The 14,525-nt window shown below is 49.7% G+C and overlaps 1 protein-coding gene across 1 annotated transcript in view; it reads left to right on the forward strand.

Moving 5' to 3' along the window:
• The window catches only part of TMEM44 (transmembrane protein 44), a 44,468-nt gene that overhangs the window by 7,686 nt on the left and 22,257 nt on the right, over window positions 1-14,525 (forward strand). The window contains 5 exon segments of the mRNA XM_010592868.3: window positions 1,279-1,445; window positions 1,647-1,733; window positions 8,135-8,305; window positions 9,699-9,848; window positions 11,622-11,726. Of these exon segments, the coding sequence (XP_010591170.3) occupies window positions 1,279-1,445; window positions 1,647-1,733; window positions 8,135-8,305; window positions 9,699-9,848; window positions 11,622-11,726 (680 nt within the window).

Consider the following 14,525-nt stretch of genomic DNA (forward strand, 5'->3'; position numbering starts at 1 on the left):
GGACACTGAGCTTCTGTTAAGGTGACGGAGAAATTTGGAAACAGAGTGGTGTTGATTCACTTAGATGAACGTTTGATTACCATTGCTAAATTGAACCTGCAAAAACTGTGAAAATGGTAATGTTTTGTTGTGTGTATATTTACCACAAAAGAAAAAAAAAGATTTCCTGAAGCCAAATGATTTTGGATATCCACCTTTATCCAAAGTTTGGATATACTCGTTTGTAGTATTTCAATTAAATTGCACTGGTAAAATACAGCAAAATCTGTGAGAGCCGGAACTTGACAGGACTGCCTTGTTTTTCCAGGTCTCGAAAGTTTTCCACCTTTGACAGGTTGCAGACTTACCATTTTTCTATCACTCGTTTTAGTGGAAAATATTTGAGTTTTCCTTCTCTGACAGGTTTCTGCCTTACACAGGTTCTGGCTTTCGCAGGTTTTACTGTATAACCTGATGTTTCAAAATGCTTTATAATGAACCTTGTACAGTTAAAATACTTAATGAAAACATTCAGGTGTAATAAAGGGGGAAAAAAAAAAAACACCATTGGTGGAGTCCCCTGCAGAGATTCTGCTGTGACTGGGCTATGTGCAGCCTGGGCACTGTGGAAGCTCCTAGCTGGTCTCCACACGCAGCCGGGGCTGAGAGCCACTGGGCCAGGGCTGGAGAAGGAAGACCAAGATGGGAAGAGATGGGCTAGAAGGACAGCTGCTGTGCAGTGGGGGCATCCTGCCAGCAGGCCAGCAGTGCAGGGTGAGAGGGGGAAGGCCCAGGCAGTGTCGGATGGCTCTCCAAGCGGAATGACAGCTTTATGTCGGCGTGCCTTTTCCAGGCCTGTGGTTGCCCTCCGAATTAGAGAAGATATCAGCACCTGCCGACTGGCTCGCTGCTTCTTGTGCTGCTCATGGTTGAGGGGCCCTTGGTTTAAAGACATCCACTCATAGCTTTGTTCACCAAGTCCATGCAGGACACAGCGTCAGCCCCGATGGGCTTCAGGCATAGTAGAGGCCATGTTTTATGCACACAGATAGGTATGAGAATAGAGAATGGCCATCTCCGTCCTAAGTCATCAACTGCTATAAAAGAACACAGGCTGGAGAGCAGGGCTGGTTGTGGAGGGTGAGGGTGGGATGGGGGTGGAAGAAGCTACTTGACACAACCCCAGAGCCTTGAAGGGTAGGGACATCTGGCCTGTAGAGCAGGGTGGGACCCATTCTGGCATTGGGGTTGAGGGCTGACACCAGTTCCAGGAGCCATGTGGGATTTGGTGTCTTGCAGGCCAGGGCTCCCAGAAGAGGAAGAGGAGACAGCGGCTCAGGGCCAGCATATTTGCCATGGCCCTGCCACTCAGTCTGGGCCCAGGCTGGGCCCTCTGGTCCTCTGTCCTGAAGGCTTCAGGCCCAGTCCAGGGGCCACAGCGGAGGCTTCTGGGAAGTCTGCTGCAGGTGAGGCTGAGTCACCACAGGGTGGGGTAGGACCACCGTCCTCATGGTCCCTGGGACCCTAACCCTGGGGAGGGCGTCATGGCCTTTGACATTGTGGGAGGAACCTACTAAATTAGAAGAAAGCGTATCAGGCTTTGTGGCTTTCTGGGCTGCACGGACAGTCTCCACAGAGTGCTGAGGGTGCATCACCTGTTCCTGCAGGAAGATATGGAGACCTTCGGCTACCTGCTGGGTGGGATCGCTGCCTTCGGCTCCTGGGCCTCCCGGATCCCTGCACTCTCCAGAATCGTGAGGCTGGGTTTGGGGTGGGGGTGGGGGTCCCAGGGGCAGGTCTTAGGGTACCTGGGAGCATCCCCTCTACAGGCCATCAGGGCAGTGGTGTGGAGTCACGGGGGGCACGGAGGGTGTATGCGCACTTGTACTTAATGTTTCCCAGGGTTCAACGGTGTGTGTGACTGTGATGGGGGAGGGCAGGGAGTTCCCTCAGGGAGGTTCCGAGGGCTGTTAGAACCTCTCCCAAGGAGAACCCTGCTTCCTACTCCATTTGTCATAATAAATGAAAAGCAAGCACTCAGGAGAAAGCCACTGAGGCTGGATAAATGAGTCTCCCATGAGGGACTGAGAAGGTTTAGGCAATGTGATCATTCAGTTCCTGGGGTTCTGTGTAGCTCAGGGGTGTTGAAGTCCAATTCAGCAGGTATTTTCCGAGTGCCGGAAGTGAGGGCCGCCCTGTGTTGGCCAGTCCTGGGGGGATGAAGGCGTGAGTTGAGACACCATGCTTGCCTTGGGGAGCTCACAGTCTCATGGAAGACACAGAAATGTAAAGCAGGCTATTTTCTTTCTTTTTATATTTTTATTGTGCTTTAAGTAAAAGTTTACAAATCAAGTCAGTCTCTCATACAAAACCTTATATACACCATGCTATGTACTCCTAGTTGTTCTTCTCCTAATGAGACAGCACACTCCACCTCTCCACCCTGTATTCCCCGTGTCCATTCAGCCAGCTTCTGTCCCCCTCAGCCTTCACATTTCTCCTCCAGACAGGAGCTGCCCACCTAGTTTCATGTGTCTACTTGATCCAAGAAGCCCACTCCTCACCTGTATCATTTTCTACCCCATAGTCCAGTCTAATCCCTGCTTGAAGAGTTGGCTTTGGGTATGGTTCCTGCCTTGGGCTAACAGAAGGTCCTTCTAGTCTCAGTCAGACCATTAAGTCTGGTCTTTTTATGAGAATTTGAGGGCTGCATCCCACTGCTTTCCTGCTCCCTCAGGGATTCTCTGTTGTGTTCCCTGTCAGGACAGTCATCGGTTGTAGCCGGGCACCATCTAGTTCTTCTGGTCTCAGGCTGATGTAGTCTCTGGCTTATGTGGCCCAGTCTGACTCTTCGGCTCATACTTACCTTGTGTCTTTGGTGTCCTTCATTCTCTTTTGCTCCATGTGGGTTGAGACCAATTGTTGCATCTTAGATGGCTGCTTGCTAGCGTTTAAGACTCCAGATGCCACTCTCCAAAATGGAATGAAGAATGTTTTCTTAATAGATTTTGTTATGCCAATTGACCTAGATGTCCCCTGAAACCATGGTCCTCTAACCCCTACCCCTGCTACACTGGCTTTTGATGCATTCGGTTTATTCAGGAAACCTTAAAGCAGGCTGTTTTAATGCTGTAAGACGATATGGGGGCAGTGTGGTTCAGTGGTAGAATTCTTACTTCCTCCATAAGGGAGACCTGGGTTTGATTCTCGGCCAACGCACCTCACGTGCAGCCACCACTTGTCTGTCATTGAAGGCTTGTGTGTTGCTTTGATGCTGGACAGATTTCAGTGGAGCTTTGAGACTAAGACAGACTAGGAAGAAAGGGCTGGTGATCTACTTCCAAAAATCAGCCAGTGAAAATCATATGGATCACAAAGGTCTGATCCACAACCAATCATGGCGATGGTGCAGGACTGGGTAGGCTTCCGTTTCATTGTCTAAGGAGGACGACTTGACAGCAACGAGTCTCAGGAGAGGGAGAGAAGGGTCCTATCCTATTCAAATGGGCGAGGGTGAAAGCTGTTTACACTGCAATTACAGGTGAGATGGGGGGGCTGTTACACTGGCTCAGAAGGATTCGAGGGGACAGAGGCTAGGAGAAGGCCTACCGGGCAGAGGATAGCACATGAGAGAAGCCACCAAGGCAGGGACGTACCTGAGAAACAGTAAGACATTGCAGAAGACCACTCTGCACCCGATTGAGTGTGGAGCGTAAGGGACTCATCATCTACTCAGAAAAAACACTTGCTGAACAGCATCATGGTTTAATGGCAGTTCCGGGGGGCAGGATTTGGGAGGTTAGGTGATTATTGGCAGGAAGCTACTAAAACCGGAAACTCCATGAAGCATGAGGCCTCATCAGTAAAAGTAAACCGTCCAGGTTTAGGAGGAGCGGGGGAGGAGCACCCTGCTGTTCAGCGACCCACTAGGATGGGTCTCCAGGAAGGGGCCCAGGGCATCATGGGGGCTGGGAAGCCAGGTCACGTTAAGGCCTTTGAAGGACCTGCCCAGTGCCCTCACCACCCACCTCACAGGGCCGGAGCCACCCTGCCACTCTGTCCCTCTGCCGTATTTTCTTTGTAGCATTTATCACGGCCTGAGGTGAGCTCCTGTATTTATGTGCTAACTTGTCCCTAATCCCCCAGCAGGTCAGTAAGTGAGATCAGCAACCTTGTCTGTTTCACTCCCCGCTGTCTCCCAAGTTACACCAAGGGCTTGGTGGGTGCTGGCAAATCCCTGTTAATGAATGACTTCATTTGGCTTGGAAGAAAAGGAAACTCATGGGTGCAGGAATCAGCAGGGCTGTCACGGGACAGAAAGAGCAGCCTTGTTCTCTGCAGTCTCACTCAGAGAACAGGACCAGGCCTGGGGACAGTGGGGGGCAGAGGGCACTTTCTACTTGGTAAAAGGAAGAACTTCCTGGGAGAGACACTTTGCATAGTGGCTGGCATGTCGAGAGCCACCAGTATTGTTATTCCTGACAACTGCCTTAGGAGGTAGTGGGCTCCCCATCACTAATGGGATTCAATTTTCATGACCCTTTAGTTTGGCGGGATGATGGAGTGAGTTTGCACTGGGGGTTGGGCCAGGCAGCCGTGAAGTGCTGCCAGTGCTAGGTGTCTGGTTTCATGAAGAACAGCGGAAAACTAGGGCTCCTTTATTAGGGTCTGGAGTGTTCTGGGAAGCCTGGCCAGCATGGGACTCAGACCCTGGTTCCGTCAGAAGCTGCTTCTAACTTACTCATGGTGGGTGCTAAGGAGCAGTATGTCTGGGTGGCATTGGTGGGAAACCCTCCCATTCCTCCAGAAGTGAGTCTTTGAGCAGTTCGAGTGCTGTGAAATGCCCACCGACAAGTAAAACATACCGACCCCAGGAATCGTTGCTCTGCCAAAGCTGCGTGAGGCGCACGTCCTGCTGAGCTGGGTCACACAGCCCCTAGACCCACCAGCGTCTGTCCTGACCTGCTAGAGACGGACTGTGTATGCTGCAGAAAGACTGTCATGTCTCATAGTCACCAGTCCAGTTCCAGTCTTTAAGCAGATGTTAAGCACTTATTCTGTACATAGCACTGCAAATAGGGCCTCCAGGCCCTGGTACTGTCCCTGAAAAGAAATTTTGAGTTTAGGGGACAACGGGTGCTGGGCCTGGGTTGGCACGTGAGTGAAAACATAAGAGTTCCCCAGCACGAGGTTCACTGGGAGCCGCAGCAAGAGCAAGGCTGGGAGCCAGAAGGCCCCAGTTCCAGCCCCGGCTCTGCAAGTCACCTCCTGGCTCTGGCTGTTGGTGTTCCTACTGTGAAATGGTGTGGGAGTAGTTAGGCTGGGAGACCCCCGAGGACATAGAGCATTAATATTCTAAGACCCTGTGGCCAGTGCTGACCAGGACCAGAGCTGCTTCCTGGGCTGCCTGTGAGGTGGGAAGGGCCCATGGGAAATGGTGTGGGCTCCACCCTCAGCCTCTGAGTCACCAGCCAAGCTCCTTCCTCCCCAGATAAGCCTCTGACGGTGGTATCCTTGCAACCAGTGTTCAGTGGACGTTGGGCCTGAAACAGGGAGACCTGGAAACAAAACTAGAAGAAATGCAGAAGGAAACCTAACATTCCTGAGCATTGTTTTTGAAAGTTAAAATGAAAATGGGGAAATAATGACCAAAATATGCTTTTTCCCTTCAAATTTTAACATTTGTTACCCAAAGCCTGTATATATCTAAATACTGCCATCTAATGAGCAAATGGAGCCCCAGTGGCACAGTGGTTAAGTGCTCAGTTGCTAGTATAAAGGTCGACAGTTCGAATCTACCAGCCACTCCTCGGGAGAAAGACATGGCAGTCTGCTTCTGTAAAGACTACAGCCTTGGAAACCCTACTGGGGAGTTCCACTCTGTCCAATAGGGTCACTATGAGCCAGAAACAACACAAGGGCCGTGGGTTTTGGTTTTTATTGAGCAAGCTAAATTATATATAATAAAATGTGTACCTACATTAATTTAAATATATATTACGTATTTAAAAAAAAAAAAAAACCATTGCCATCAAGTAGATTCCGACTCATGGCAATCTCGTGTTATACAGTAGAGTTCCATAGGGTTTTCTTGGCTGTAATCTTTACAGAAATAGATTACCGGGCCTTTCTTTTATGGCAGCACTGGGTGGGTTCAAACCCTCAACCTTTATGTTAATAGACAGACAAGGGCAAACCGTTTGCACCACCTGTTGTCGTTAGGTCCCCTTGAGTCAGTTTCAACTCATATCGACCCTATGTACAACAGATGAAAGACTGCTGGGTCCTATGCCATCCTCATAGGTGTTGCTATGTTTGAGCCCATTGTTGTAGCCACTGTGTCAGCCCGTCTTATTGAGGGTCTTCTTTTTTGCTGACCCTGTACCAATCATGATGTCCTTCTCCAGGGACTGGCCTCTCCTGCACCACCTAGGGACCTATATGTTATATAATGATATATAATTGGATATATAGTATGTATGTATATATATATAAGCCTGTAGGAGTCCCTGGGGGGCAAGAATGGGTAAGTGCACGACTACTAACCAAGAGGTTGGCAGTTTAGACCTAGGCACACCTCAGAAGTAAGGCCTGCCGGTCTGCTTTCAAAAGGTCACAGCCTTGAAAACCCAACAGAGCGCAGTTCTGCTCTGCACACATGGAGTCTCCATGAGCTGGAATCCACTGGATGGCAACTAACAACAACAAGGATATAAATTCTGTAAAATGCCTTTTTACCTGTAAGTAGTCGCTAGGTGGTACAAACCGTTACCGCACTCAGCTGCTAACCAAAAGGTTAGAGGTTCAAGTCCAGAGGTGCCTTGGAAGAAAGACCTGGCAATCCACTTCTGAAAAATCAGCCGTTGAAAACCCTGTGGAGCACAGACAGTTCTACTCTGACACACATGGGGTCACCAGAGTCAGAACTGACTCCAAGACAACCAGTCCTTACGTATAAATATTGCATATGGTTCATCTTCTTTTTACCAAAGTGTCCGTTACTCATTCCCAAAAAGTATCCCCTTTGCTTCAAAAATTCCAGAAAATTATTCCTGATCTCCCTGGCCTTCCCTGTCTGGCCTGGTTCCAAACTGGCAGTCACAGGAAGAGAAGGGCCAGGCCTTCACAGTTCAGTCATCCCATGTTTCCCTCCCTCACAGCACCACGTATCAGGGGCATCAAGATGGTGAGGACTGGCCCTGCTCTCTGGAGCCCACTAGCTGCTGAGCAGAAAGATATGTAAAGAGCTACAGCTACTAACCAAAGGGTCGGCAGTTCGAATCCGCCAGGCACTCCTTGGAAACTCTATGGGACAGTTCTACTCTGTCCTATAGGATCGCTATGAGTCGGAATCGACTCGACGGCACTGGGTTTGGTTTTTTTTTTTTTGAAGTCAGTCAGGGTAGAAGGTACTCCACCAGAGGGCTGTGTAGGGTGTGATAGGGCCTGCCAGAGTTACACACTTCGCCCGGGGTGGAGGTGTTAAGATTCCCGGAGTCAAGTTCAGCCAGGTGCTGAGGTACAAGTAGGAGTTCACCAGGTGTATTCGTTTCCAGGGCTCCAGAACAAATTGCCACAATGTGGGTGGCTTAAGACACCTGAAATGTATTGTCTCGGTTCTGGAGGCTAGAAGTTCTAATATAGGGTGTCGCAGGGCCATGCTGTCTGAAAGGTCCTTTCTTGTCTCTCCCAGCTTCTTGTAGCCTCAGGCATTCCTTGAAGTATGGCAGCTTCACTCCAGCCTCTGCCTCAGTCTTCACGTGGTCGTCTTCCCTCTGTGTCTGCCTGTGTCTTTTCTTTTTATGAGGATATCAGTCATATTTGATTAGGGCCCACCCTACTCCAGTATGGCCTCATGTTAACTAATGACATTGTGAAGACTCTATTCCCAGATAAGGGCACATTCACAGGTACTGGGGGTTAGAATTTCAATATATCTTGTTGAGGGGGAACACAATTCAACCCATAACACCAGGCAAAGAAGCAGCTTCAGCAAGAGCTGGAAGCCTGACAAAAGCAGTGCCTTTGGGGCCAGGCCATGGGCAGAGGGTTTGTCCCCCACCTGCCATGCCACCTGGGTCTCAGAATCAGGCCTGGAGGGAGCAGGTGGGACAGCTGTGTTCTCGCCGCTGAGCCCCCTCCTCTCCGTGCCCAGTGCCAGGGTAAGACACTTCCCTCCCTCCACCTGTGGATGCGGTTCCTGTCGGCCCTGGCCAGCCTCCTGTACGCCTCAGCCATCGTGGCCCACGACCGGCAGCCTGAGTACCTGCTGCGGGCCACACCCTGGTTCCTGACCTCCCTCGGCCGTGCTGCGCTGGACCTGGCTGTATCCACCCAGGCCTCTGAAGAGGCCTCTGTGTCACTCGCCTCCCCTCCTGTTATGGCCCCCTCCCCTCCTGCTAGATGGAACTCTCTAGCCTGAGGCCTGGGGCAGGCTGACACAGTGCAGTCGTTTGCAGTTTTGTGTTTTAATTAAAACAAAAAAGAACGAAAGAAATTATCTCCTGGCTGGTGGTCTCTGAGATAGTGGAGATACATGGAAGGCTCCTGGCCCGGGACCAGAGGACCCAGGTTCGAGCCTCAGTTCTACTCCCCACTGGGGCATCTTATCCGGGGTAGGCCTCAGCTGTCCATCTTTGCTTGCCTTTCTCACAAGGCTGCAGATTGGCCTGCCACACAGGGCTAGTGATTCCCTCTCTGTTCCCTCAAATGGAGCCTGGGTTGGGGCAGCTGAGATAAAACCTGACAAGCGCTGCCCTTTGGCAGTGCCCGGTGAGCATCTCCCTGCTCCCAGGGCATGTTCCCTGGCGTGCTGACCCCTATGCCCTGGGACGAGCGGTTCAAGGACAAGCTAAGTTCAGATGATGGGTGGGTGGGATCACTGGAGATGCTGACAGTGGGCAATGGCTCTGCTGTGCTGTTGGTGAGGGTGGGATGGGGATGTGTGTGAGTAACCCGTGCGTTCCACATAAATAGTACAGACAGCAATGTTCTCACGCGCTGTCTCCGTAAGCCAGATGCTTCCAGAAAGACAGTTTTCAAATGTTTTTGTTTATTTAACAAGGATTTACCACGTGTTTGTGAGGGGCAGGGTCTTGCTGGGTGCTGGGCCCTTGTGGGGGACAGGTAGGGGAGAATTATCCAGGGTAAACACGGGCTTACTTGTGCTTACTTACTACTCTGTAGTGAACAATCTCACATGGGTTTCACCATGCCACATCAAAGTGAAACCCACGTGAAATTGTTCACACGGATTAGTAAATCAGCACAAGTAAGCCCATGCTTACCCTGCTTACTGAGTCATCTGGCCCTGTCGGGGATTGTAAATTTGAAAGAGGCTTTGATTCAGTAGGAAGGTGCTGTTGGGTTGGGAGAGAGACAGATGCCAGCCATACCTAGAAGCAGAGTCTTTGTGAAAGATTGTTCATTGCAGATTAGTAAGCACAAGTAAGCCCGTGCTTACGTTGCTAATTGGATAATCCGCCCCCGGGGACAGAAGTGTGGGGTGAGACCTGGCCCTGCCCTCAAGCAAGCTCGTGTCTGTTCTGGGGGCCAGAGCCACGCAGGACAACACAGGGCAGGCTGAGAACCTTGAGTGGGCCAGGCAGAGCAGGGCTGGCTGGTGGCTGGACTCCAGGCAGCCGTGGGCAGGGAGGTGAGGGCAGGCCTGGGTGGCTGAAGGTGCTCTGCTCCCTGTACCTTAACTTCCACCATCTCAGATCATTTTCCTTTCCTGTGTGATGACGAGCAAGATGAGGCGGGTCTTGGGACTTGCTGCTGAAGCCAGAGAGAGCCCCGACACCCAAGCCCTTCTGACCTGTGCAGAGAAGGATAAGGAAGGAAGCCAGGAGGTGCAGAGGAAGAACAAGGTCTCGGCACCTGGAAACTTCCGGCCCCACCAACGTGCTTACTGACATGTAGAGGACAGAGCAGTGGGCTGGAGGGGTGGGGGCTGGGGAATCCTGGAGTCCCTCCGCATGTGACCCGTTGGCCACCTTAAAAAACTACTGTTTATGCCCAAAGCTGAGACGATGCTAATCTAATGGGATCCTCCATTTTCCCAACTACAAGATTTTTTTTTTTTTAAGTTTTTTTGATCAATTAGTAAACTTATTTAGTGATATCCATGGTGGTGGCAAATAGTTAACATACTTCTGCAAACCGAAAGGTTGGAGGTTTGAGTCCACCCAGAAGCACCTCTGAAGAAAGGCCTGGCAATCTACTTCTGAAAAATCGGCCATTGAAAACCCTTCGGAGTTCAGTTCTACTTTGACACACATGGGGTCCCCATGAGTGGGAGTCAACTCCACAGCAACCGTTTTTTTTTTTAGCCATATCTATTAAATAGTCAAATGCCCGCTTATGCTATTTTGTAATTTACCTGCTACCCATTGCCACTGAGTAAACTTTGCCTTATATCGACCCTATAGGACAGGGTAGAACTGCTCCGTAGGGTTGCTAAGGAATGGCTGGTGGATTCAAACTGCCAGCCTTTTGGTTAGCAGGCAAGCGCTTATCTACTGTGCCACCAGGACTCCATTTTGTAATTTAGTTACTCATATACTACATAGATTAATATTCCAATTGAGGAACCATGCTTTTTCTAAACTTGTATTTCATTAAAAAGCATGATGAAATTATAATTATATATCATATAATTATATACTACATAAATTATAATTATATACTACATAAATGTACTAATTGAGGAATTGTGAGTTTTTTCAATTTCGTATCTCATAAAAAAATTCTTTTTTCTTTTTTTTTTTAAAAAACCCTCTTTTTGACTCTCACATGTGTCCACCTAACACATCTTCATGGTAAGCTGTTTGGTGCAGCACTTTGTGAATCCGTGTGTGATGCTGTCTCTGGACATTGTTCTCAAGTCACGAGGACCCATTTGCCATTTGGCCACTACAATGTAACTGCTTACTGTCTTACTTTTTTAGTTGCTCTTTCTTCTTTCCATTTTATTTTTACTGCATTGCTTTTGCACTCTATATTGCTAAAAAGTTGATTTTTATAAGCGTTCTTTGCAATAACTGCCAACATGTACATTTATGAGGTCAGACCACTAGTAATGGTACGTCTGAGGTAAATGTGTCTGTCGCCGTCCTTTATTGATTTAATCAGATGACCTCTCTAAGTAGCCGGAACTTATTCTGATTGAAGTGATTAGTCTTCATCAAAAAGTTCTTGGTTCAAAATAATTGAGAAAGTACCTTGTAATATGAAAGATCTCGTAAGTACTTAACATAAGTGACTCCCTCTTTTCTAAGATACGTTTTTGCAGGGTGATTCTCACCTGTTACCCGGGCTCCTCACTACCCTAGGTCCCTATCACAGTGAGTGGGAGTGAGGGGCACTGAGTGAACCAGGCCCACTGGCTGGGGAGGAAGACATGATAGCATGTGGACAGATAACATCCTAGGCTTAACAACGTAATCAGATTGTGGAATTTGAGGTCACAACCTAGAGGGAGAGAGAAGACATAGCACATATGAAGCAGAAAATGAAATGCATTATAAAGGAATAGACCAAATATTTTGGGGGTTCTTTTGAAGAAAATGGAACCATGTGTTTTCAAAATGCCTGCTGGCATTAAAAATTCCCCCTTCTGTCTCCCTGTCTCCACGTAAAAGAATCCAGATTGGGTGCCTCTCACCACGTTACCAAACTGCAAGTCACTCAGGATGATGGGAGCCATCAGTCACTACATGGAACTGACCATTGAGCCCATGCAGCAGGTGAGCAGCCATAGGCCACGGCCAGGTGTCCAGAAGGCTGGCGGGGGGGGGCAATCCTGGAAGACTTCCTGGAGGAGGTGGCACTTTGGCTGAGGGCTGGGCAGGATGAGGCAGGGAAGCATGTCAAAAGAAGTAGCTGTTCAAGGCCATAGTGTACGGACAGATGGAGGGGAGATAAGGGTAGAGAGGAGGCAAGGGATAGATCATCACACCACGGGGTCTGGCTACTGTCACCCTGAAGGTGATCAGAGTTGGGAAAGGCTTCAGTACTCGAGACTCAGTCAGACGTGCATTTTAGAGTCCTCGCCCAGGCACTGTGCAGAGCAGGCAGGGGGTGGAGTCTAGGAGCAGAGCAGTCAGCAAGGGACTGTGTTAAGTCCAGGAGAGTGGTGGTGAGGCCTAAACCAAACTGAAGGAGATGGACGAGCAGAGATGGAGCCGAGAGAGAGAGTTGGGAAGGAGAGCCTTGGAGGGCGTAAGGCTGTGGAATGAGGGGGCTCCAGGATGACTCCCAGGTGCCTGGCCTGCGTACTTGGCTCCACAGGAGAAAGAAGGTTGGAGAAAACAGGAAGAGAGATGGAAACTCTCCTCCTGGCCATTCTCACCATTCACTAAGCCTGTCCTGGTCAAGGTCACCAGTGACCTTCAAGTTGCTAAATCCAGTGGTCATTTCTATTCTAATTGGAATTCAGCTCAGTTGGCCACTAGCTTCGGGGTTCTGTGGCCCCCACATCCCTGGTCTCTGCCACCCTCACGCTTCTGCTGGCCCCTCCTCTTAAGCTTGGCTGTAAAGTTGGAGTGCCCCCAAGCTCTGTCCTGGGAGGGCTCCCTTCTCTCTGTACTCTATCCAGGTCCTCATCACAGCTCAGAGCTTTGCATACCAACCCTTGGCTGATGTCCCAGATTTGGGTCTCCATCCTCTCCCTCTCCCCTCAGTTCCGGTCTTGGCTGCCCGTCACCACATGGCATCTCACACTTACCATGGCCAAACAGAATTCCGGCTGCTCGTGCCCAGACTGACTCCCCTCCCCGCCCTCGCCATCGCAGTAAATGACACCACTGCCCCTGCAGTTGTTCAAGCCAGAATTCCTCCGCCTCACCATAAACCAAGACTGGTGGCTGTCAAGTTGATTTTAACTCATGGGGACCCCGTGTGTGTCAGAGTAGAGCTGCACTCCATAGGATTTTCATGGCCTGTGACCTTTCAGAAGTAGATCGCCAGGCCTTTCTTATGAGATGCCTCTGGGTGGGTTCAAACACCAACCTTTTGGTTTGTAGCCAAGCCTCTAACTGTTTGTGCCACTCAGGGACACCCCCCTCACTATATGCCCATCCAGTCCATTTTCAAGTCTTGTAACTACCCACCCATTGCCATCCAGTCGAATTCTGACTCATAGCGAGTCTACAGGATGGAGTAGAACTTCCCCATAGGGTTTTCAAGGCTGTAATCTTTATGGAAGCAGACTACCACATCTTTCTCCCACGGAGCAGCTGGTGGGTGTGAACCATGGACCTTTTGGTTAGCAGGCGAGCACCTAACCGCTGTGCCAACAGGGCTCCCTTGTAACTACAGTCCTACCGTTATGATAGATCTCCAATCCAGCATTCTTCTGGTGGATCTTCCTTTCCATCTGCACCCAGAAGCCAGAAGGATCTTCTATGAATGTAAATTGCATTTTTCTCTCATTTTAAAACACTCCTCTGGCTTCCCACTTCACTCAGAACAAAACCTAAACTTTTGACTATGACTTCCAAGACCTCCAAGCCAGGCCCTTGTTCCCTAACTGTCTCCCTCTCCTCTCTGCCTCTTTTCTCCCCTCTAGCCACAAAGGATTTGTCTCCATCCCTCTGCTGTGAACACACATCCCCCTGCTTTTTCACACAGCTGCCTCTTTCTTGTCTTTCAGACTTCAGCTTAAATGTCACCTTCTCAAAAGGCCTTTCCCGACCACCCAGTCAGGAGACGGCTTCACCCCTCTACTACCAGGAGCCGTCGAGTTAATTCCAACTCATGGTGACCCCACATGTGCAGAGAAGAACTGTGCTCTACAGGACATTCAGTGGCTGATTTTTAGGAAGTAGATTGCTGGGCCTTTTTGAGTGGACTCAAACCTCGAACCTTTCAGCTGGGCCCCTTAACTGTTTGCACCACTCAGTAATTACTTTCTTTCAATTCTCTGGAAAGCACTTACCACTGTTACTCTTGCTTGTTGAATGTCTCCTCCTGCTAGGATGTAAACTCCAAAAGAGCTTTGGCTATCTTCTCTCGTTTACTCCTAGTGCCTAGAACCTGGTGTGACAGGGCCTCTCAGTAAAGGTGTGTTCTGAACACAGAGTTGTAGGTGGATGCAGCCCCTGGGGAGCTGCCCAGAGGACTCCATGGTGCTCAAAGTGTTCTGACTGGAGAGAGAGGTTAAGACCTCTCTTTTTTGTGTTCCTTGGAAATTGGGCCCACATGACTGTTTGTGCTGTAAGTGAAGCTAGACAGACTCGGAGCATGCTCTTAAAATTAAGAGCCCACTTCAGCCAATGGGGAGTCCCTGGTGGTATGGATGGTTAAGGGCCTGACTACTAGCCAAAAGGTTGGTGGTTCAAACCCTCCCAGGAGTGTCTTGGATGCAGGCCTGGCATCTGACAGGTCACAGCCTTGGAAACCCTATGAGCACATTTCTGCTCTGCACATGTGGGATCACCATGAGTTGGAATCGACTTGATGGCAACTGGTTTGGATTTTTCAGTTTTCAGCCATTACCCCTTCCTCCAATGGGAGAGTAGGTGTGTGAGTGGGTGGATGGGTGG

Source organism: Loxodonta africana, chromosome 1 (assembly GCF_030014295.1).
Source record: "Loxodonta africana isolate mLoxAfr1 chromosome 1, mLoxAfr1.hap2, whole genome shotgun sequence".
Lineage (NCBI taxonomy): Eukaryota > Metazoa > Chordata > Mammalia > Proboscidea > Elephantidae > Loxodonta > Loxodonta africana.